The sequence below is a fragment of the Ailuropoda melanoleuca genome, chromosome 4 (assembly GCF_002007445.2).
Source record: "Ailuropoda melanoleuca isolate Jingjing chromosome 4, ASM200744v2, whole genome shotgun sequence".
Lineage (NCBI taxonomy): Eukaryota > Metazoa > Chordata > Mammalia > Carnivora > Ursidae > Ailuropoda > Ailuropoda melanoleuca.
This window is the reverse complement of record NC_048221.1, coordinates 22743328-22766403: the sequence shown is the minus strand read 5'-3', so window position 1 is coordinate 22766403 and position 23076 is coordinate 22743328. Positions and strand designations below refer to the sequence as shown.

Genomic DNA, 23076 nt, shown 5'->3' with positions numbered 1-23076 from the left:
AAAAATAGAAAAGTACAAAAAATTTAATATAACAAAATGTCTTCATAACCCCACAGTCTAAAGATAATGACTTTTAAAATGTTGGGATAATTCCTTCCTTTTTTTCTTCCTATGTAGAGATACATATAGTTACTCGTACTTGGCAATGCAGTGTTTACTAGGATTTTATCTCGCTTTTATTTTTCTACTTAGTATGACACCATATACACATCCCGAGTCATGATAATCACTTAAAAACACAATTTCTAACAATGGTGTAACATTCCATCATAAGGATTTAGTATGCATTCTTCAATCGATTCTTGATTAAGAGATAACATAGTTTGTTTCTAATTTTTCACCGTTGTAAATAATGCTGCAAAGAACATGTATCTACTAAACCTTTGTATATCTTTAAAAAATTGTAAGTAATACTCATAATTATGCTTTTTCATAGACACCACATTTTTCCCGACCTTGCATTCTATGGTTTTTGCTGTTTGACCTCATGTGCTGACGAGGATAAGGAATAAAGAATTAGAAGAAGAGAAATGAGCTAAAATAATTTTTTTTAATTTCACTTTTGCAAAAATTAACTCTTTAAAAAACGACAAGTGGGTCCTCAAGAGAGAAAACAAGGGGGTACCGAGAGTTGCTGACCAGGAAATGGTAGCATTGGTTTTTGGAGTAGTGATGCCCAAGACTCTAGCAGATGATTCGGAGTTTTACCGTGTATCGCATTGGGCCTTGCCCCCTTTGCCATCTCCCAGAGGCTTCAAAAAAGCAACACGTTATAATTCAGAGTCTTTAAAAATTGGACCTATTTTTCTTTCGAAAACCTGAATTTGACAGGAGATGAGAAAAAGGTGAGAATGGCACTCTCTGCAGCCCCACCTTTTAAAATTAGATATTCAGAGGAAAACCAGCAGGAAGAGTGTAGAAACGTGTACTACTAGCCCAGAAGGCAAGCGTATTGTGTGCTCTTTGGATAGAAGCTCTTAACTTTTGGGAAAGCAAATGCCCATGTGAATTTCCTTCCAGGCTTTTGGTGTGGAGGATGGATTTTATTGACAGATGGCAAATTCTAAAGTGGGGCATCATATGTTTCTTGTAGGTCTTGCCCATCCTGGTTTGGGCCAAGATCAAGAAGGAATGTTGAGAAATTATTATGGCTTCCATAGTTGGGCTGAGCATGGACTGAACCACCTTATATGCTTGGGTTCAACTATTTATATTTCCTAAGGACATTCTGCATGGTTTTCCTGAGAAACCCCACATCAAAGCAGCACTGGGGAGGGTTTCCCAAGAATATGGTGTGGATAGGCTCTACCAACTGCTCCCACAGTAAAGTGGAGGAGGAAATCGTCCACCTGTTCTTCCAAGAACTCAGGAGCCCCTTAACCTCTGTGTGCTGGTGCTGAAGAATATGGCACATTCTCTGACATTAAAGGGAACCACAGAAGCGCACTGATAGAGTTCACCTTGACCTGTTTTTCTGTCATTTCTGTCACCTGATCTCTAGGAAACCCCAACACATCCCAATAGGCCAATGAGACCCGCATATTCTTCTGTTTTTTGGAAAAGGCCAAGCAAGACAATGTATTCCATTTTACTGCCTAGGACATCTGAGTCATTAAAACTTTTCCTAATGTAAAACCCCAGCTAGGAATGTATACCCCCTTGTAATCTGAAACAGCTTTGCCTCAAGGCTTCCATCTTGAGACAAAACGCTTGGGTGCTCATGGATTCTTAGCCAGGACTAGTCTTCTTGAGACTGTTTCTGAGCCTTGCTCGCCACTAAGTGCTTCTTGTAAAATATGGTAAATGTGGGGCTTGAAATGCTTTCCTTGGGGGAGGGAAGAAGAAAATGTTGTGTAAGATAGACAGCTGAGCACACATAATGATTGCCATATGTCAAAGGATTTTGAGCCTTTAAAATGGACTTGGGCAGTACTTTGCTAAGTGTTCCCATAAAACAACTGCTTTTATAGGTTTCTGAGGTCTTAACAATGGAAAACATGGAGTCTTGATCTTTCTGTATCTTGTTTAGTTTTAACATTCTTTTGTTCCAAGGACTTGGGACTATCTCCCTTTGGCACCAACCAGAATCTGATCTGGATCATCCAATTGTGGCCCATGAGTTACAATGAAGCATTTTTCTCATGATATTCTCAATTTTTTTAACCTTTAAAAAGTCGGGAAAATTGCCCTTTAGGTAAACTTTAGAGCCCTTGGAGCAGACGTTGATGAAGGTTGTGACCAAGTGAACAGCTCACCTGGCTTCCTGTGTCCCTCTCCCTCTTCAGGGGGAAAGTGAGGTGATTCATTTGATAATGAGGCAAAAATCCTTAGGTAAGAGGAATGTACATAAATAACTTCTTTTGTATCTAATCCTCAATCCTGGAAAACTCCCCATGAAGCACTCCACACGATCTAAGATGTCTAAATTGGCTTCTGTATTTTAGAAAGAAGCCAAGATTCTTCTGCTGTCCCCAAGAAGGAGTTTTGATTCAATTCTTCAGGGAAATTGATTGCTCTGCCCCCAAGCTGTCTTCATTTACCTCTTTGCAACTTGTAAACGCACAGCTTTCCACTTCACAAAGACTAAGAAAGGTTTTTTGTGTGTAAAGGAGAATTCAACAAAGTCCTTGTTCTCCTGAAACTTATGTCCTGGCCTCAGAGACAGAAATAAGACAGTAAACAAATAGGATCTCTATGTGGCTTATTAAGCGCTCTCAAGCCGAAAGGCAAGAGGGTGTGCAAAGGGGGATTAAAAGGAAAGTTGTCTCTTGAGGTGGGGTGGTCAGCAGCGGCCTCTCCAAGAAGCTGATATTTTACTGACACCAGAAGGATGTGAGCCATGGGAAAGGGCATTTGAGATAGAAGGAACAAACAGGACAGGACAGAAGTCCAGAGGCCAGAAAGGGTTCAACAAAGAATAAAGAACAGCAGCATGGCCAGAGCCATGTAAGCAAGGTGGGAAGGCCTGAGCTGAGGATGAAGATGGAGAATGGAGAGGCTCTGCTGAGACCCTGCTGGGCCTTCTGGCCATGGAAATGAGTTTAGGCTTCAGCAAACTCTAGGTAGTATTAAAGCCTTCGAGGTAACCCGAGTCCAGACTGAATCTCTGTGCCCGCGATTTGGAAAGCCCAATGCCAATAAAGGAAATCTGTACCACAAGAGGTATAAAAATGACGAAGCCACAGAACCAAAACACCATTTACAATAGTCTAGTTGCCGCAAACAGCCCTCCGTGGGTATCAGCAGCGACTGTCCCAACCCACCTGGTCAACCTCCCACTGGTCTGTCTCCTGTTGATTGTGCAGTGTAGACACCAGGAAACACAAAGCACATACAAGGCAAACTGAGTGCGAAATGAAATGGCAAGTTTTGCAAAGGATGAACAATTTCTTGCATTCCTTGAAAGTTGAAGAATCAAGTTAACCATACCCAAAGCCATGGACCGAAGAGGATTGGGATAAACCAGGGCAGAAAATCAACCACATTGAGGATATAACTGGAGCTTTAAAAAAGAATGATCTGAATATCAAAGATGAAGAGAGGCCCTCAGGAAAATTTGTGAAATCCTTGAGTAATTTTTAAAAAGAGAGGAAGAGGCTGTATAACAATGTTGCAAAAGTTCAAGGCTAAGTTGACTTTTGCTGTTCTACAACTTTGTCAGAACAACTGAAAAAAAACCCCACCCAATTCATATTGTGTATTTTCTAAGAGGACAGAGTTTTCATCTAGCCCTGTTTTGATCTATTTTGTTAAATAGTAAATAAAATAAGCTTGTTTTCATAATTGCTAACTTTTAAGTTAAAGCCCCACGTAAGGTTTTTTACAGTTTATTTTGAAAAGCCAGTCCTTATTTTTGATAGATGCATGTTAAGTAGCATTTTTCCAGCACCAATTCTCTTCAGGTAATGAAGACCTCCTGTGCACACAGTGAGGAACGTGCTGCTTCCGCTGATTATCATGGCGGCCGCACGGCCCTCACTCATGCCCAAGCACCTTGAGTTACTTCTTGGAGAGGAAGATGATACTTTTGAGTGTTCATTCTCTCCCCTGGTCCTTCACCATGTGTGAGGGGCTGTCTGGGAAAGTAAGAAACCTGGCTCTAAGACTCACTGGCTTCAGCCAAGTGAGTTAATCGGCCAGAGTCCAGCCAGCAAAGGAAGACACTCTGAAGGAGACATATTTTTGCTTAGCAAGAGCTTTTAGAAACTACATTTAAAATTTCCTGGTCCCAGGGATTTTCAGATGTTTGGATAACAATGTAAAGACTTCCCGGAGGGAAGATCTATTCAGGAATTACAAATATGAAATAAGTACTTGAAATTCCTTCCCACACTACCTTTGAGAATGTCTTTCTGAGGACACCTCTTCAGAAACTTTCTGAAGCAGGGCCAAGAGCTTTGGACATGGTGTCCAAAAGACTTGGAATCATATCCAGGTTTCTCTACTTCCTATTTGGACAATAGACGTACCGTCTCATTTATCACGTCTCTGAAGCTGGGCATGGCAATACTGACCCTTTTACGAGGCAGTTAGGGAAATGCAAATCAAAACCACGATGAGATACAGCTTCACACCCACTAGGATAGCGATGAAAAAAAGGACAGGAAATGACAAGTATTGGCAAAGATATGGTGAAAATGGAATATTCATACAATGCTGGGGGAAATGTGAAATAGAACAGTCACTTTGGAAAAATTGGCAATTTCTCAAAATATTAAATATGGTGTTACCATATGACCCAGCAATTCCACTCCTAAGCATCTACCCAAGAGAAATGAAAATATATATCCACATGAAAACTTGTACACCAGCGTTCATAGCAGTATTGTTCATAATAGCCAAAATGTAGAAACAACCCAAGTGTCCATGAACTCATGAGTGAATAAACAAAATGTGGTATATTCACATAATGAAATATTTATCATTAATAAAAACGAACAAGTACTGACACCTGCTAGAACATGGCTGAGTCTTGGAAGGATTATGGTACGTGAAAGGAGCCAGTCAGAAAGGACCACATGTTATATGCTTCCATTTATATGAAATGTTCAGACTAGGCAAATAGAAATATAGAGACAGAAAGTAGATTAGTTGGTGCCTAGGGATGGGGGCAAGAGAGAGGGGGAAGTGGGAGTGACGGCTAAGGAGGGTGGGGTTTCTTAGGCTGGTGGAAACATTCTAAAATTAGATTGTGGTGATGGCTGCACAACTTGGTGAATACCAAGTTAGCAATTACGAAAACAAGCTATTGACGTGTACACTCTCAATGGGGGAATTTATGTATGTGAATTAGATCTCGATAAAGCATTTTACGAAAATCAATCAGGTACAATAATAGAACCAATTCAGCAGTTAACATCTATAACTGAATTATGGTGTTTGGACTTAGAACTTGAACTGACGCAAAAGTCTTATCCTTTCAAGAATAGCGGTACGTCTCACCTTTCTCACACCAGCTGATTCTCTATCGTCAGATCTTAGAATAATTTCATTCTTTCGAAAACCACAAAACAGTCCTCATTCCAAACTGCAATTCATTAGAAGAGGTTCCGTGGCATTTGTCAGACCTCGTGCTGCAGGCTTTCACTAAAATGGGCCAATGGTCTGCATTCACTTAAGATGGCTACCATGTGGTTGAGATTTTTTTTTTAATTTGAGATTTGGATAGGGAGTAATGTGACGTTCAGACAACGACCTCTCTGCGTATAAGTATACGTGTCCATGGAGGTACAGAAAGGAAGCAAAAGACCGGTAGTGATATGAATCCTGGGAGAGTAACTTGAGTCAGAGCATGACTCCGAGCTAAGGTCCCTGAGCTTTATTTGGTGGACACCAGGAAGCCCCTTGAGGTTTTTAAACAGAAAAGTGGAATCAACCAAGACGGCTGCTGGCAAAATTTATTTCAGTGGCATAAGGTCTACATCATGGCTTTGAATAACGGGCCATCATCAGTGAGTACTTCCTGTGTGCCAGGCACCAACTTTACACATTACTCTCTATAATTGTCCTGTGAGGGGGCCTTTTATTATCTGTTTACAGGTGAGGAGAATCCATTTCACACAGGTTAAGGAATTGAAACAAAGCTACTCAGTTTACCCACTAAACTGCAAAGCCAGGATTCAAATTCCCATCTAACTAATTTAACAATTTACCTTATACATCTTTCTTGCCCCAGAGGATGGTACTGAGGCAGTAGGGCCGGGACGTTGTCCTTTCAGTGAGACTTGATGAAGGCTTGAAGAAGATGGAGGTAGGGTGGATGGTAAAGGAGAAGCCAGGTGTGGGAGACGGGGCAGGAAAAGGATGGATGGGGCTGGGTGATTGACTGAAGGGACCTTGAGATCTTTCTTTTTGTTCCAGCCACTGTGTCAGCCAAAGGAATGCAGAACCAAGGTTCTCCCCTCCCCTCAATCAACTTCCTGTCTAGTCCTGGGATGGGAGCCATACCATCAGAGAACATCAGGGCTGGGTTCGCTGTATGGTAAACGCACATGGCTGGCAGAGATGGGAAAGCTGGAAGGATGGGTCAGAGTTCCTCCTGTGAACTTGATGTAGGAGGTGGGTAGGATGGCTCTTACAGATAGAAGGTTTTATGGACTGAATGTGTGTGTCCCCCCCATTATGACTGAATTGGAAGCAGGGCCTTTAAGGAGATTGTTAAATTAGACCATGGGATGGGAACTGATGTGATAGGACTGGGATCCTTATAAAGAAGAAGAGACACCAGAGACTGCTTTTTCTCCACTGTGTGAGGACAAAGTGGGAAGGTGGCCATCTCTACGCCGAGAAGAGAGTTCTCATCAGAAATTAGACCTTGATCTGGGACTTCCAGCCTCCAGAGCTCTGAGAAAATAAGTTTCCGTTGTTGCAGCCCCCTAATCTTTGGGATTTTGTTATCATAGTGTGAGCAGACTAGCACAGAGATCCCTTCAGTGTCTGTCCCAGGAATGCCCCACCTTCATGGGATGGACAACCAAATGAGGAAACTGAGGCACGTGGCTAGGCTGTGTACATGATACACTGACACTGTAAGAAAATATTTTCTGAGTATAGTGTTTAATATACTTTAATTAGATCTGTATTACTGAGTTAATCAGAACCTGTCTACTCTTTTTTTTTTTTTAAAGATTTTTTATTTATTTATAAGACAGAGATAGAGACAGCCAGCGAGAGAGGGAACACAAGCAGGGGGAGTGGGAGAGGAAGAAGCAGGCTCATAGCAGAGGAGCCTGACTTGGGGCTCGATCCCATAACGCCGGGATCACGCCCTGAGCCGAAGGCAGATGCTCAACCGCTCTGCCACCCAGGCGCCCCAGAACCTGTCTACTCTTAAGTTTTGTCCACTCTGCGGTCATACTCTCAGAGAGGTCAATTAAAGCCACTCTGCTGTAATCTTTATTACTGACTGTACTCCCTGTAGTTCTGCTTTAGACATTTTATAGTTTTTATGGTTTCATTTGCTGATGAGCTGTGTCCATTTTTGTCTTGATGCTTTTTGCCTTGAATTCAACCCTGTATATTTACAACGTTATTCATCAGCCTTCTTCCTTCCTTTTTTAAAAAAAGATCTTTTAAACAATTTTTTCCTATTTGTGAATTAGTGGAATATGTGCTTTCTGTTGTAGCTACCTGCAGTTGAGCGTTTTCATCATGTAATTCCAAGTATGTCCTTTACGCCATACAGAACCTATGTGGCTCAAGGAGGCATCTTCCCTCACCAGCTGTGAAATCTTCTCAAATGGTTAAACCCCTTGAGCCCCAGTGCTTTTTGTTTGTTTGTTCTGAATCTGTGAAATGGAGCAATTCCAGTATCACAAGTTCATTGTGCGAACTCATGTGACCACGGATACAGAGCGTGAGCTTGGTGGTCAGTGGTTGGTGTGAAGTGGTCTTCATATCCGTCCTTATGGGAACCACAGCATCCCTTTCATTTTTATAAATAGTGCTTTAACTCATTTATTTGCACATATGTATCAGTTTGATTTCTTTGTCCATCATCAAAGAAATCAAGAAAATACGGAAAAGTTGAAATCGTATGCCACATTTGAGGTACTTACGATAAAAAATTGTATTTTAAGAATTCAGCGTTTATTAAAGAAGAACAGGAAAGAGATTCTGTCCAGCTTCTATTTTGTCATGAATTAAGTGAGAGCTTTGTAAGTCAAGTTCATTTCTTCCTCACCCCCCACTGCCTTACCAGCCTTCTGTACTCCACCCTCCACCTCCTACCCCCACAATTCTTATTCTACTGCACTGTTACTGAGCCCAAGGACGGGTACCACTGCTTACACTTCTGACCTTATGACCCAATCGACACTTCTGAATGTCTCCTTCCTTTGTGAAACATACATATCTCGTGGCTTTTGCAACAGGATCATCTCCTGTTTTCTTCCAATTGTTCTGGTCACCACTTCCTGGTCCCATTGCCCATCCTTCCTTAACTCTTCAGTGTTGGAATGCCTCGTGGTCCTAAACCCTCCTCTTCTCATGTTAGAGGCCTCCCCAGACTCCTGTTGCTCCCACTACATGTAAATTGATGCCTTTGAAATCTGATCTTCAGGTCCAACTACTTAACTGGTGGACTCATATATCCATTTGCTTGCTATCCATCTTTATTTGGATACTCAGCAGGGACCTTAAGCCAGGTATGTCCCTGGTGGAAGTCATCTCCTTCCACCTACCTCATACCCTACTTCCCCAATTTTCCTGTTCTTCTGAATTCTTTACTTCGTGAATGGCACTGCTATGAACCTATCTGCCAATCCAACAACTCAGATGTCATTCTTGACCCCTTTCTTTCCCTCACTGCCACAACTGGACCACGATTAAGTCTTCCCTGAACTACATTATAAATGTGTCCATTTATATCAGTACCCACTGCTGGGTTATTGCAATACCTAATAACTGTTTATTTTCCTTTTATTCTTGGCCCCTCTGATCCTTTGTCTTCTCTGTGTTCACAGTGACCTCCATAAACTTCATATCTAATGAAGTCACTGTCAGAACTGTCCTAAAACATTGACCACTGACCCATTTGGTCAGAATCTGAGCTTTATTTGTTTTCCACACACATATACCCCCTCCAGGCTCTGTAAAATTTTAGTGTCCCTTCATAAAACTAAAGTCAGATCTGTACACAGGCTTTGGAGATATGAATGTGGGATCAGAACTGGGAAGTATTCTGAATGTACTTTCCAACAAGAGGTCAGTTTGGTCAAGACTGGTATCACGTTAACATGATCCAGCTCCAAGTATGTAACTAACCTTCGACATCCTAGCCTGGAATCCAGCAACCTAAGGGATTACATGGGAGAATCTTGGAGAGTCACTGTATTATCGGATGTTTAAATGTTTAGATGTTGAAGACCATTAAGTGTTTAAGACTGCTGTTTGACATGCCTAAAATGAATTGAGTTCTGCTGGGACTTGGTAGAACGAAGACATTTTAAGATAGACAAGGCCATCTCATCATGTGGAGTAGTAAAGAATAGCAGAGAACTTTTTTGTTACAAAATGAGCACTACGAAGAAATACTATTACTGAGCTATATGCAGAACAGCATCTGTCCCCGACTGGCATGCCCGCTCACGGGGTGCTAGCCTAGCAGCAGCGCTGTTGCCCAATATCGGTTGGCTATGAGCTGCCACTACTGAGCTACTTAAGCTATAGGCAGAAGAGAGTAGAATGTCATGGCATTAAAGTTAACAATAGTGGATATTATGTCACCAACTGGGCAGTACAGTAGCTTAGAGTGTAGCCACTTCATTACCATCACAATTGAGATCGGGGCAGTCCAGTACAGTGATAGTGTGCTATCATCGCGATTGTAATTCCAGGTGGCATAGCAAGGAGCAAGTACTGTCACTGATGGTAGAATACACCCGACAGAGTAGAGCATGGCGTGCTGCGGTTCTGGTTAGACGTATACATTGTATGATAGTGACTGAGGACATTGAGGCTAGTCTGAGCAGCAGTAGGAGATAACATTATATCTGCTCTGGTAGCGGTAATGTATGCTACGGTCTACCAATGTGCAGGATGGAATATGATTATTATCACCATGCCCACGTGAATTTAAAATTAAAAAAGAACAATTTATAGGATACGCTATGTAATTTTTTTTTTTTTTTGCCAGCTGAACAGCCAACATAAAGTGACCAAATCACAAACGGAACAGGATGAGCAGTAATGTCTGAAAAGGCCAGCATTAGAGGTATGGTGTAATTGAGGATGGAATGCCTTGAAGCGTGGGCAAAAGAAAAGAGTTGAAAGTACCACTAATAGTATGAAAGCAGAAGAAAGTAGAGAAGGTCAATGCGGCATAGGACGATATGCCGCTTTGCTTTTACAAAACTGGTTCAAGAAATCGATAGCATATTAGGCAGTAATATTATTTCCAAGTAGCCTTGCTGTATGAAAATTACCAGAATGAATATAAGGGATTAATAGTAAAGATAATTAACACAGTAGCAGCTTATAATTACTGAAATCACCACATTCTAGACAATCAGAAGGATTCCTCCTTTAAATAGATGGTCTCATTGAAAACGCAGGAAAAAATAATTAATGAAGTGCAGAAGAATACTGGGACATGGGTCCTGTGAACAGCTCCACCACACGGATGAGAAAACTGAGGGTTAAAAATATCAGGTTCTTTGAGCGAAATCACACAAGAAGTAAGTAGTGAAGCTGTCCCTCGAGCCTAAGTTTGATGACGTTTGACTTCAAAGTCCTTGCGTTATATAATATTCATTCTATTCCCTTTGGTGGTGTCAGAGCGGTATGTAAAATGTGTCATAGTGTAGTGATAACAACAGACTAAAAATAATACTCATCAAAACCGAAATAATACTCAATTTAGGGTAGGTTGGTACTCGGCTGTTATTGTTACAAGTTAAGAAACGGTGCATGTTATGTGTTAGTTCATGTTGTCCGGTAACAAATTGATGGTAAGTAATTGTACAATAGCCCCATGGGCTCTAAGTGTGTCTACCCATTTTGGAGGTAGCTATTTATTACGGTATCATTGTTATTTCTGGGTTTATAGAAATAAAAGAAAACGGGGTATAGATGACTTTTTCCCCAACATGAGAGGAAGTACGTGATAGTAGAACATTATGATATCCCTAATAGTACGAACAACGTGATCTCTCATCAGGTGCACTGTTCGTGTATTATTGAACTGCGTTTATATGCGCTGTATCTTCTTGCACTGTGTCTATGACATGCAATGTATCTATCAAAGAACAATAACATGATTGATTGTAAATACAGCCAGTGTAGTGTATGTACGGATATAAAACCACAAATCACAAACTTTGGGACACTCACAATATGTGTGGTCCATCAGAATCCTGTTTTATCACCGTATGACACCAAGATGCATCCTGGTACATCAATTTCAGAGATATTGGAATAGTATGTCTCGTCAGTGAATCCTTGCTATTGAAGTGTTAGAAAAGTTGTATTAGTATTTTTGCTAAAATTATAGCTCTCACACCCTAGTTATTGTTGCGACAGAATGGCTTCCAGCTCGGATGCAAGTATGACGTCGCTCGGCAGGATCAGCCTCAGAGAGACTGGAATTACAGGACCGTCGGGTGCAGCGGTGCGGCAAAGGCAGAGAGGCCAGAGGGCCTAAGTGACGGCTAAGAGTGTCAGGCACTTTGCAAGGTAGTAGTGATGTGAAGTGGAGGCTGGCACAGTCCCCTGTCCTGCTCTGAGGCACAGAGATGCGTGGTTAATGAGTTCTCTGCAAACCTGGAGCTAAACTGCTGGATTTCCGGACGCAGGGTACAGGAGAGTGTAGACCCCGGGCTCTACGAGGGCACTCTTGTTGCTGCTGCTCAAACTAGAGGCCATGTTACAGTAGTGGCTGTATCGGTCTCATATCTAGAAGGAAGGAAGGATGCTGTCCGGGGGAGGGGCAGTGTTATTGTTATAAGGAGTACAAAGAACACAATTGTGCTGTTCCTACTGAAATTGAGGACAGTGGCATTGACTCACCCTCTTGTGGAATCGGGATACGTCAATCTTTCTGCTAAAAGAGTATAACAGAATGACAGAGGAGTCATGCTGTGCCTGCATTACAGACAACCCGATGCCACATGGCTCTGGCATTGCTCCTTACCAAGTCCCGATGACAACAAGTCACGTGGTGAAAGTTAACTCGGTGGCAAAGTGCACAGAACACAGGCTCTTGGGTCCCTGAAGCTGCCTTCAAATTCTGGCTTTGTCCATGACTGCCCATGTGACTGGGTCAAGTCGTGTAATCCCTGAACTTCAGACATTTGGTCTTCAAGATGCGTCTGTTCATGGCGTACAGCCGTTCGCAGCATGACGGACAGTGTGGGCAGTGCTCACCGGGCAGCACCGTCCAGGGCGAGCCCACCGTGCGTGCCCCCATCCCGACCCCCAGCTTACTGCTGTAGCGTGCCATAGTGACAACACCTTATTACAAAGATACCACTCAACTATTTCTCTCTCCTAACTCACTATTGTTAACCATTTGGAGCTGGGATAATTACAATACGGAGCTGTTCGGCGTAGGGTTTTGCGGTAGCTTTTTCATTCACAAGATTCTTGGCAGCCTACTTACTGTATGGGCTGTCACAGCCATAGAACATACAATCTCAGAGTTTAGGGCTGCACGACACAGTATGGCTGAGAGGAGGAACCGCCCTGCAGACAGCCCCTGCCGGCAAAGCACCGTGATTTCATGCTTCACTTTGTTACATATAATTGTGGGAACAGAAACGATAATACACTGTGCTGAGCTGCATTACGCCGGCCCATACCCTTCACCTTCTGTTCAAGTAGCAAGATTGCCAGCACACTGTGGTGAGCTGCGCCCTTTATATGTGCAGTTACGTGAATGTAAAGACATTAGATTATACTAAGCTCCTTTTGGGGCTTGAAATAGTGCTAGTTTGCGTGATGCTGAAGTAAAAATCATGCGGTCGTATGTGTCCCATCGTAGCTCCAATATTTTTTTTTAAGATTTTATTTATTTATTTGGGAGAGAAAGAGAGAGAGCAAGCGGGGGGGGGGCGGCAGAGAGAGAGGGAGAAGCAGGCTCCCCACTGAGCAGGGAGCCTGACACGGGGCTTGATCCCAGGATCCTGGGATCACGACGTGAGCCAAAGTCAGACACTTAACTGACTGAGCCACCCAGGTGCCCCATAGCTCCGGTACTGATAGCCCCGACACTTCTTTACACACAGGTCTGCATGTTGCAAGGATATTTCTAATTCATCATATTGCGATAGATCCAAACAGTCAACATCAGCAACACTGTCAGGTTGACAAACCATGGCCCACGTGTCAAAGCTGGCCTTGCACCTGTTTTGCACATTTATGGGCTAAGAGCGGTGGTTACACTTCCCGATGTTTGGAAAAAAAAAAAAAGAAGAAGAAGACTATTTTGTGGCATGTGGAAATTTAAGAAATTCAAATTTCAGTCTCCTTAAGGTTCTACTGAAACACTGGTGCTTATTTGCTACCACGGCAGAGGTAAACAGCGGGGCCGCAGTCCACGCGGCGTGCAAAGCCTGGAGTACTTACTCTGGCCCTCTGCAGGAAAAGCTTGATGACTCCTGGTTTAAACCATCCTGCATTACCTGAAATGTGTGTGCGAGTAGAAAGCACTCTATTTTGAGCGTAGAGAAAAGGTAGCCATAGTGTCTTATTACCATATGGGGTTTGTAAGCATAGTTAACAAAAATACCACTCTAATGTGACGCATATCGCCTTATGTAACCAAACGCTGCTGAATTAGTCTCCCAAAGTAGAAAGCGTTGCCACCTTGACCTACTACCTCTCTGACGGGCCTGGGGTCTGCGGCAGTGGAGACCTACGGTACACGGCCTATGTATATGGTGCGTGGTACGGCAGCGGTGAAGGCTCAAGGGTGTGGAATAAGACCCTGCCTCCTACTGGCTCTAGAACCCCGAAATAACTAGCTTATGGAGCTTTGGCTTCCTCGCCAGGAGTTGGGAATAAGAGCAGGTGCATGAAACGATGACGTCAAGTGCTCCGCATGGTACCATGTAAGTAGACGGCTTTGATAGATGTGGGGTGGTTCCTTTATGCATCCAGCAGACGCTTCTTGAGTCGCTGAGGTTGAGGACTAATTCCAAGCATCGGCAATACTGCTGTGAACAGGACAGGCCTCCCTGCCATGGTGCGGGGCGGGGGGAACCTGACAGTATGCGGGAACGTGTCGGCTCTCGTGAGCGCCACAGCATGAATGAAAGAGCCGGGGAGTGGACAGAGAGAGCATTGCTGGGAGTTCAGTGGAAGGCTGCTGGGTCTGGATGGCAAGGAGGAGCCTGCATCTGAACATTTTAGGGGATGACCTAGCTGGCCGTCTACCGAATTGAATTTATGGCGTAGTATCTCCCACTATGTAAGGGGTGCCTGACATTGGTGGGGCCAACATCCACATGTTGATGCCATGCAGGGATCCAGAAGGCCTGTGGCACCTTCTAAAGGGTAAAGACAACACCTAATAATCACTACAAGATTAGAGCAGGGTTTCTCAACTTGAGCACTACTGAAATACTTGGTCGAACAATTCTTTGTTGTCTGTCCTGGGCTTTGTACAGTGTTTAATAGCATCCTTGGCTCTACCCACTCGATGCCAGCAGCACCTCCCCTTGTCCTAAGTTGTGACAACCAAGAAATGTCTCCAGACACTGACGAATGTCCCCGGGTGGGGGGAGGGGGCAAAGTTGCCCAAGGTTTGTCATCACTGGCTTAGGAAAAATGATGGCTGCCAAGCTCCCAGCAGGAGCGGCGGTCGCCGCAAGGTGGATGCATGTGGCCACCATTCCTGGGAAATGTCCCCTTCTGTCTCTCCAGCACATACACACCAATTAGCAGCATCCTCACAAAACTCAACTGCGGACAATCCCACCGCCCTCGAGTGTCTGTTAAATCATTACAACCTCCAGTATTGATAGTAATAAAATCACGTTCTTCTGCCTCTAAGTTTCATAGTTTACCGTAGTCTCTTATAATAAAGAAATAATAGTATTATCCTCTGTAGTGCTATACTGCTCATAATTTAAATAGTAACACTACATTTCCTGAGCTTAAACTAGTTTGTGTATCAAGTCATAGTTTTTACCACCACCATAACTATCTTACTTTAGGGAACTGCATTGTCTTAATAACGTGTTCTTGTCTGTGCTGTGTTTTATTGCTACTCTATCCTCATTAAATATTGCAATTGTTCTACTATATTTCTATCTATTCTATATATACATATTTTATATAATTACATATGGATATCCATGGATATCCACATATGTGAAAGCTTTCTATCTCTTTGGAAGAATATTGCCGTGCTGTTACACTGTAATGAGTTACAGGCGCCTCTGAATCTTTTACCAATTACAGGTGACCCTTGAACAACATGGGATTGAACTGTGCAGGTCCCTCTACACACTGATTTTATTTTTTTATACAGTATATAACTGTGGATGTACTTTCCTTTCCTGATGATTTTCTAATAACATTTTCTTTTCTCTAGCTTACTTTATTGGACGAATACAGTTTATAATATATATAACGTACAAAATATGTGTTAATCGACTGTTTATGTTATCTGTAAGGCTTCTCGTCAATAGTAGGCTATTAGCAGTTAAGGTTGTGGGGAGTCAAAAGTTGTACAGATTTTCAGTTGCACAGGAGGTGGGGGGTTGGCACCCCTAACCCCCACGCTGTTCAAGGGTCAACTGTATACTGAATGAACCGGCCAAAATTTTAGTAACTAGGTGTGCTATACAATGGTTTCATTTTTGTTTTACACTGTTGTTTGAAGCAGCTTTATTTTTTTTTAAAGATTTTATTTATTTATTCGACAGAGATACAGACAGCCAGTGAGAGAGGGAACACAAGCAGGGGGAGTGGGAGAGGAAGAAGCAGGCTCATAGCGGAAGAGCCTGATGTGGGGCTCGATCCCAGAACGCCGGGATCACGCCCTGAGCCGAAGGCAGGCGCTTAACCGCTGTGCCACCCAGGCGCCCCTGGAGTAGCTTTATTTTTTATTTCTCCTACTCCATTATGGCTCTATGAAGGCAAGGATTTCTCTGATATCATCTGTGGCTTTGTCTCCAGCTCCTAGAACAGGGTTTGGCATGTAATAAAAATAAAACCACCACGAGCTATCTCAAACCTCGCAGTGAACGTTTCCTGAGATCTGACCCTCTGCCTGTTGCTCTTCAAAAATACCTTCCTTGTTTGATTAACTTCTGTGATCCTCACATCCAACCCGGGGAGTCGACGTGATTACCAACTATTTTATGGATGAAGAAACAAAGACATGAGGAGGAAAGTCACCTTTCCAAGGTCCTAATACCGTAGAGCTCCATTATTATTGGAACGAGACTCTCTGAGGGATGAGCTGCGAAGGAAGGAGCAGACAAGAGAGTCTCCGAGGAGTTTGGTCTGAGAAACTGAGTCAGTCAGAAGGAAAGAGTTTGGTGGAGGGGGATCAAGATTTCTGCTCTGGACACATTACGTTGGAGAAAACGATTAGATATCCAAATAGATAAATGGAAAGGCCACTCGGTTAGAGTCATTGAGGAACAGAGAATCTGAGGTGCTGGGTGGGTGCGTGTGTCATTCACATGAAGGCTGGCGATGCCACAAGCCAATAATGTGACTCAACTATGCTATCTTCATGTCACAAGGTACTAAAAATGATGCCACACCCCTGCTTAGAATGGGGAGTGAATTTATAGATAATGAATAGTGAATAGATGGGGAGTGAAATCATAAATATTTATCAGACACATATTTTGTATCATTAATATTCAGTTATAGGCATTATTATATATTTGACCTACTGTTGCCAGTTCTCTAGAAATATGAGGAGAATGGTAGGTCATGTAATATTATTTTTTATAAAAAATACATTATTGTTGTTTAGTGTAAATATACTGCATTTTGATACTCGGGTGGGTAATAAATGAATTCATTCATTTACTTAGTGCACAGAAGTGAACAATATCAATGACCACCATGGTTACAATACCATATAGCCCCAACCTTGTTGACATTTTGACAGCTTGGCATGTAACAGTATTGTTATATTGTTAACAACACTGGAGGCATTAGTATTTCAAGAAATATAGCAACATAGTATTGTTATTCTTATAAATACTGGCATCATTTTAGGAAAAGGCAGTATGATTACATCAGGTTTTCTAAAATATCAACAGCATAATGTGTTTTTTTGTTTTGTTTTGTTTTTAGTTTTAGTGGCATTCTCCCCATGACTTCTAGATGCCTGTCTTATAAAATATTCTCAATTCTACTGAGGCATGGAAATTATTCCACTTTATTTGGTAACCATGATCCAGAGGAATCTATTTTCTTTGGGTCAGGATCCAGTGTTTTAGGAATGCTTACCCGTCTGGGTAGTTTCACATCGTGTAATATTCGAGATCTAATTTCATCCCTTGTTTATGGGGAAAGCCAGAAGCCAAATGCTCAAGCAATAAACCTTGAGAGTCATTTATAGTCATTGTTCTTTTCCTCTGTCAAGTCTTTTCAGAATGAATTCCTAGGATTTACTTTATTTCTACTCCCAAATATTCAACCCTTGAGTATTCTGGGAGCTCGTGTTCTCATCCAAATTATGATTTCTATTGAAGCTTAGTTCAAAAAAATTCAGGGCTCTTTGTCATAAACTCTTCCCATGTAGATGATATTTTGGTTTACTTCTGTAAATATTTTTATAACTGAGAGTGAAGCACCTAAACAATTGTGAAATATTTGTCTGGAATCTGCTTTGGAACAAGGTCTCTGCCAACAACCATCCTTTCCCGGTATCTGGAATGGGCGACTTTTCCATGCAATATCAGTCTGTCGTCTCAGCAATAAAGCAAAAGTCAAAAGATGATGATTTTAATATACTTTATTTAAAAAGTACACAGTTTTAAATTGGTGTCAATGGGTTTCAAGCCGAAGGGACACTGCCCACTGGCAGTCCCATTTCTGATGAAGGGTGATTATCATGTAGCAAACTCACATTTGCATGACTGGCAAAGTAAAAAGGTAACTTTTTTGTCAACATATCTTTAAGAGTTTATATCACGCACAGTTTAAAATCATGAGATGCTGATGGTTGGACTATATTTCATGTCTCTTATGTCGCACCATATTTTGGTTCACAGTTTATCCATAATTTAGCATGCCAAGAGAACATCCCAGTCGGTGTCACCTTGAGAAGAGCATCAAGAACAGAGGGAGGAGGGTAAGGAGCCTCCTGGCCTGCAGACTCGGCGCACCTCCACACTCCCTTGCGTTCTCCTGGAGGGAAAGACAGGAGCTTAACAGATTCCAAGATGCCTTCGACTTTCCGAGCTGTATCGAGGCCCCAGACCTCTCTCCCCCTCCCTCCAATGTAGGAATCAAGTCTTTTGGAACCTAGGTAGTGCAAGGAAATGGACTTGTCTAAATTTCATCAAGTTTAGGATGGAATCTCTGATTTCAGTTGTCAGTGCATAGAATGTTCCAAATTACTCTGTGCATCCCATTACACAGAACACTCAAGAGGCACAGGGCTATTGGTGGAGATGTCTATTGTGATCGAATGAGAACTCCAGCATATTGGCCTTCTCATGCTTTCCTGTCAGAATGTAAGTAAAAGTTGGCATCTAAGGGGTCTGATCATTTCAGAAACCATTATAGAAGGTTTTGTGTGTGTCTTCTTTCTTTTCATTTGGGGAAAGGAGGTCTTTGTTTTATAAAAATGAAATCATATTATGTGATCCTTTCTGCAGCATGCTTTTTATCCACTGGTTGATGGAAATTCTTCCAACTCCACTTTTCTAGCTCTCTTATATCATTGATGGGAAAGACTTTCTTCTCTGCTCTTTACTGCTATGAAGAGTGCTGAGTGCGGTCATTCCCCAGTCCACGATGCCCGCCGTGCCCCTGCCTATGGTGAGGATGCCCAGGAGTGGGAGTGCAGGGTGAGGGGTGTTTCTGCTTTTGATGGCTGTGGCTGGAGACTTCATCACTGCCTGTATGTGTTGATCACCCAGTGACTTGTGTCCTTCCTGCCCTCCGTTTATTTTTATACGTGGTTGTTTGACATACTAATTTTAAAAAGCTCCTTAGGATTTGGCTTATCAAGAATTTTTCAAGGAGTATACATTGGTTATTGACCTTAAATTATCTTTTTCCATAAAAAGTTACAATTTTTATATAAAGAAATTCTGTTTTTCTTCCGTAGCTGTCTGGTTTTGGATAGGAAGATTATTCCAATCCCAAAAATTTCTTGTGAGATTATTATTTTACCACTTAAATCGAATCTATACTTCCCTCTTGAATTGAACCTTTGTCAGATCCAAGAATTCCTATGCTGTCCTACTGACCTCATCTTCCTAGGTCTAGAAACTTACGGAAATAAATACTAATTTTTTGAATGTTTATCTTATATCTATTCACCGAAGTAAATTATCTGATTAACTCCAGAAGAGTTTTACTCTAGGGACTTCAGTTGTCTACACAGGCATTCTGGTTTTAACTGATTTTCTCGTGTTTGGGGACTATTATATGTATTTGTATTTTACACAAAGATTTTTTGTTTGAATTTTATCACTGAATTTGAGCAAAGACCTTTCCAGCATATATTTGCATAATACGTTGCTACTGAACAGTCCTTTGAATATAGAAGCAAACGCTCTTAATAAATTCCAAGTTCTTATTGGTACTCTATTGACTTTAACATCTTCTCCAGGACTTGGAGAGTTTAACATTAAAATTATTTGCTCTTTAAAGGTGGAATTTAAAGTCAGTCAGTTGGCTTTGATGGCATTTTTAAAAATAGAGACCTTTCCAGGATCACTATAATAAGAATTGTTCTCGGTAAGCTTTGCATTTTTTTTTAAAGATTTTATTTATTTATGTGACCGAGAGACAGCCAGCAAGAGAGGGAACACAGCAGGGGAGAGGGAGAGGAAGAAGCAGGCTCCCAGCCGAGGAGCCCGATGTGGGGCTCGATCCCAGAACGCCGGGATCACGCCCTGAGCCAAAGGCAGACGCTTAACGACTGCGCCACCCAGGTGCCCCAAGCGTTGCATTTTTTGAAGTGGGGAGGAGTTAATTTTTAAATTCCTGTTATTTCTGCCAGACTAAAAAGGGGTTTTTTTGCCTGTGGTACTTTGGGGATATTCACCTATCTCAGTGCTAAGTTTAATTTTTTTCGGATGCTCACTTCCGGTGTACATGGAGTGCCTTTACAGTCGGGCCTTCAGCTGGTGAGGGGGTTTGGAGGCTTATCATTCCACCTGCGTAAATTGTGACTCTTGATCTGATACAAGTATTGCCACTTGGGCTTTACACGGACTTCTTGTAAATTAAAGGCTGTCAAAAAGTCAGCAGGGGAACATCGTTTGAACTACAATTTGGAATAAGTAAACCAAGATGGTCAGGGCCACAGTGTATGTAAGAGCGTGAAGTAATAAAACTACAGCACATCCATAATAGGGAAGATGGCAAAGAGGTTTTAAAATATATACACAGCTCCAACAAGACCGTGACGCACAGGCTGAACGCGAAGGCACTGGGGGGCTAAAGTCAAGTACCGTTGCTTCCCTCGATCTGCCTGCAAGGGATTGTTTTCTCACCAGGAAACTTCTTAGCTACAGTTCTTTGACAATTATGAGACTCTCATGGTGAATCTGGTGGAGAAAGAGAACAGGTAGGGTTCGCAGACTTACCTCAGGATGAAAGCCATGACAAGACTCCGGACGCCTTCTGATCTTCTGGGCCTTTAAACGTTCACACTTAAGGGATTCGTTATGTTGACTGTAGTTAAGGCATATTGCCCAGACGTCACTTTCCCTTATTCTGCATGTTGGAGGTCAAACCTTGGCACTGAACTCCCTTAACGACTTTTCTCTCTCCAGTTGTGGAAAGGCTGTCATTTCCCCCTCTCTAATATTTCTCCCCTGGGTTTCCTTACTGTCCATCCCCCTTGGTTTCCTGACTGTCCATCACCGGCTTCAGCAGCAGTGCCTGGACTTACGCACAAAAGGATATACCTGATTTCAATGGGCGCCATGGTGATGGGGGTCACGGACTCACACAGGCAGCTGCTGTCCACCACCACCATGAAGAGATTGCTGCTTGGAATTTGCTGGATGACAAAGGACCTGTTGGGACATGAAGCACAGAGACAGTGAGTGGTCATTTACTACCTGTCAAATCAAGAATCCTGAGGAGAACTTCTCCCCTGGGGAGTTAATTCCTCTACTATTTTGGAAAACGGTTTTCAGAGACTGCCCTACTATAAAAGTTGCCTCCTCCACGAGGCTCTTCACTTTTGAATACCAAGCTCCACTAAAAAGACGACAGTTTATAGCTTATGGCTGTGGCTACACATAGCTCATAAAACTCACCTTGGGAAGACTGTAAATGCTATGCATACAAAACAGGAGGGTCAGATTGACTAAATCAGCCCAATTTCCAAGGCTATGGGGTCAGGCTTTTCTAAGCCTCGCTTCCTTCTCCCAGATTGCATTGAGCGTTCTTTGTCTCTCTCTTCCCAAAATGATGAAGTGAAGTTCCTAGACCCTTCCCTGTACTGCTTTGCACAGTGTCTGCCCAGGATGGAGGTACAATGTTTGCATGAGATTAATGCTGGTCGTTTGGGAGTTCCACCGTTCTGAGGCCACGTGCTGGTGCTCAGGCTGTGCGGCGGCACTGACATCTGGGGCCATCAGGACAGCTAGTCCAACAGAAGTTAGCCTAATGGCACCTGCTCTCTCGTCACCCGAGGCAGTGAAATGACAGAGTAACACCACCATCAAAACACTCCTGCAGCAAGAAACACTACTGAGTCTTTGGAGGAACAAATTAGAGAAATCCCATATTCTTCCAGAGCAAACAGGTTAGCTAAATGTTTAGCCCCAAGCCTAGAACCCCGGTCATATAATACAATTTTTCATGACGTTTCACTAAGTTCCGTTCAGCCAGATGAGGTAGACCGTAACACAACAAAGCGGTCAATTTCTCCGTAAGTTTTATCTTCATTCATCTTTCTCTCAACAAATTTGTTCTGTTCTCTAAAGTGTATCACCGTGGCTTACTGAAAGCATGCCATGAAGAAGAATCCTTCTGTTTTATGGGAAATTATAAAGAGGAGAAAGGACTACCTTTTTATCTTTACCTATTAACACCTCTTACGTTGGGTTAAACAAAAATGGCTCAGAGATTATAACACAACTGGTTTCTTGTCTACAAATGCCTGATGCCTAGTTGTCTAATATCTTGCAATTATGTTTTTTGTTTGTTTGTTTTATGTTGTTGTTTTTTTTTTTTTTAAATCCATAGCAGGGAACAAGGCATGGCTTTGCTCAGAGATGCTTCCTCAATGTCTACACCACCATCCATACTCTGGAACATGGACTCTCCCCTCCCACTCTTCTCCACAACTCTACTTGGCTTGAGAAAAAAATCCAACCTTGCTATGTCACTAAGACTTCAAAATTGTTGGCTTTACCTCCCCCTTTTAGCACGAGGTACATTCTCTCCTCTGCAATGACATTGCTCTAGCAGGTGGCCTCTTCTTAATGGATTATGCCAATCAGAAAGAAAATAACCACCTGAGATGGTGCTCAGAGAACCAATGATTTCCATGGTGAAGGCAGGTTAACAGGGTCTCAAAGACAAATGTGAAACCAAGATCACATAACTCTTTAAAGAACATGTGATTGACTAGAATATTATGCCAAATGAATCTACCAGATGGCCAATGAAGGAACAAGAGATTAAAATATGAAATAGAAGCTCCAAAGGGAGAGAATATGTTCCAATAGAAGAAAAATTCGACTTTTTTTCATTAAAAGGGCCCATTCATGAAAGTGTGAAACTGCAGATCATCAAAGATACAGACCAATCCTAAAAGCTTCTCTAGAAACAAATTACTTAAGAATGAGAATGACACAAACTTCTCAATGGGGGACTTAAGATGAAGAAAACAGAGCAACATTTTTAAAGTCTTGAGAGAATGGAAAAAAGGAAATGAAAAGTATGTCAGAATCCAGAGGAAAAGAG

The 23076-nt window shown here is 42.3% G+C and overlaps 1 protein-coding gene across 1 annotated transcript in view; it reads right to left on the bottom strand.

Moving 5' to 3' along the window:
• Positions 1-17946: 17946 nt before the first annotated feature.
• Positions 17947-23076, bottom strand: part of CACNA2D3 (calcium voltage-gated channel auxiliary subunit alpha2delta 3) — a 488288-nt gene continuing 483158 nt past the window's right edge. The window contains exons 32-34 of the mRNA XM_034658484.1: positions 21061-21173; positions 20739-20821; positions 17947-18321 (exon numbers count right to left, since the gene is read on the bottom strand). Of these exons, the coding sequence (XP_034514375.1) occupies positions 18229-18321; positions 20739-20821; positions 21061-21173 (289 nt within the window). The 3' untranslated portion in view covers positions 17947-18228. The remainder of the gene's footprint in view (positions 18322-20738; positions 20822-21060; positions 21174-23076) is intronic.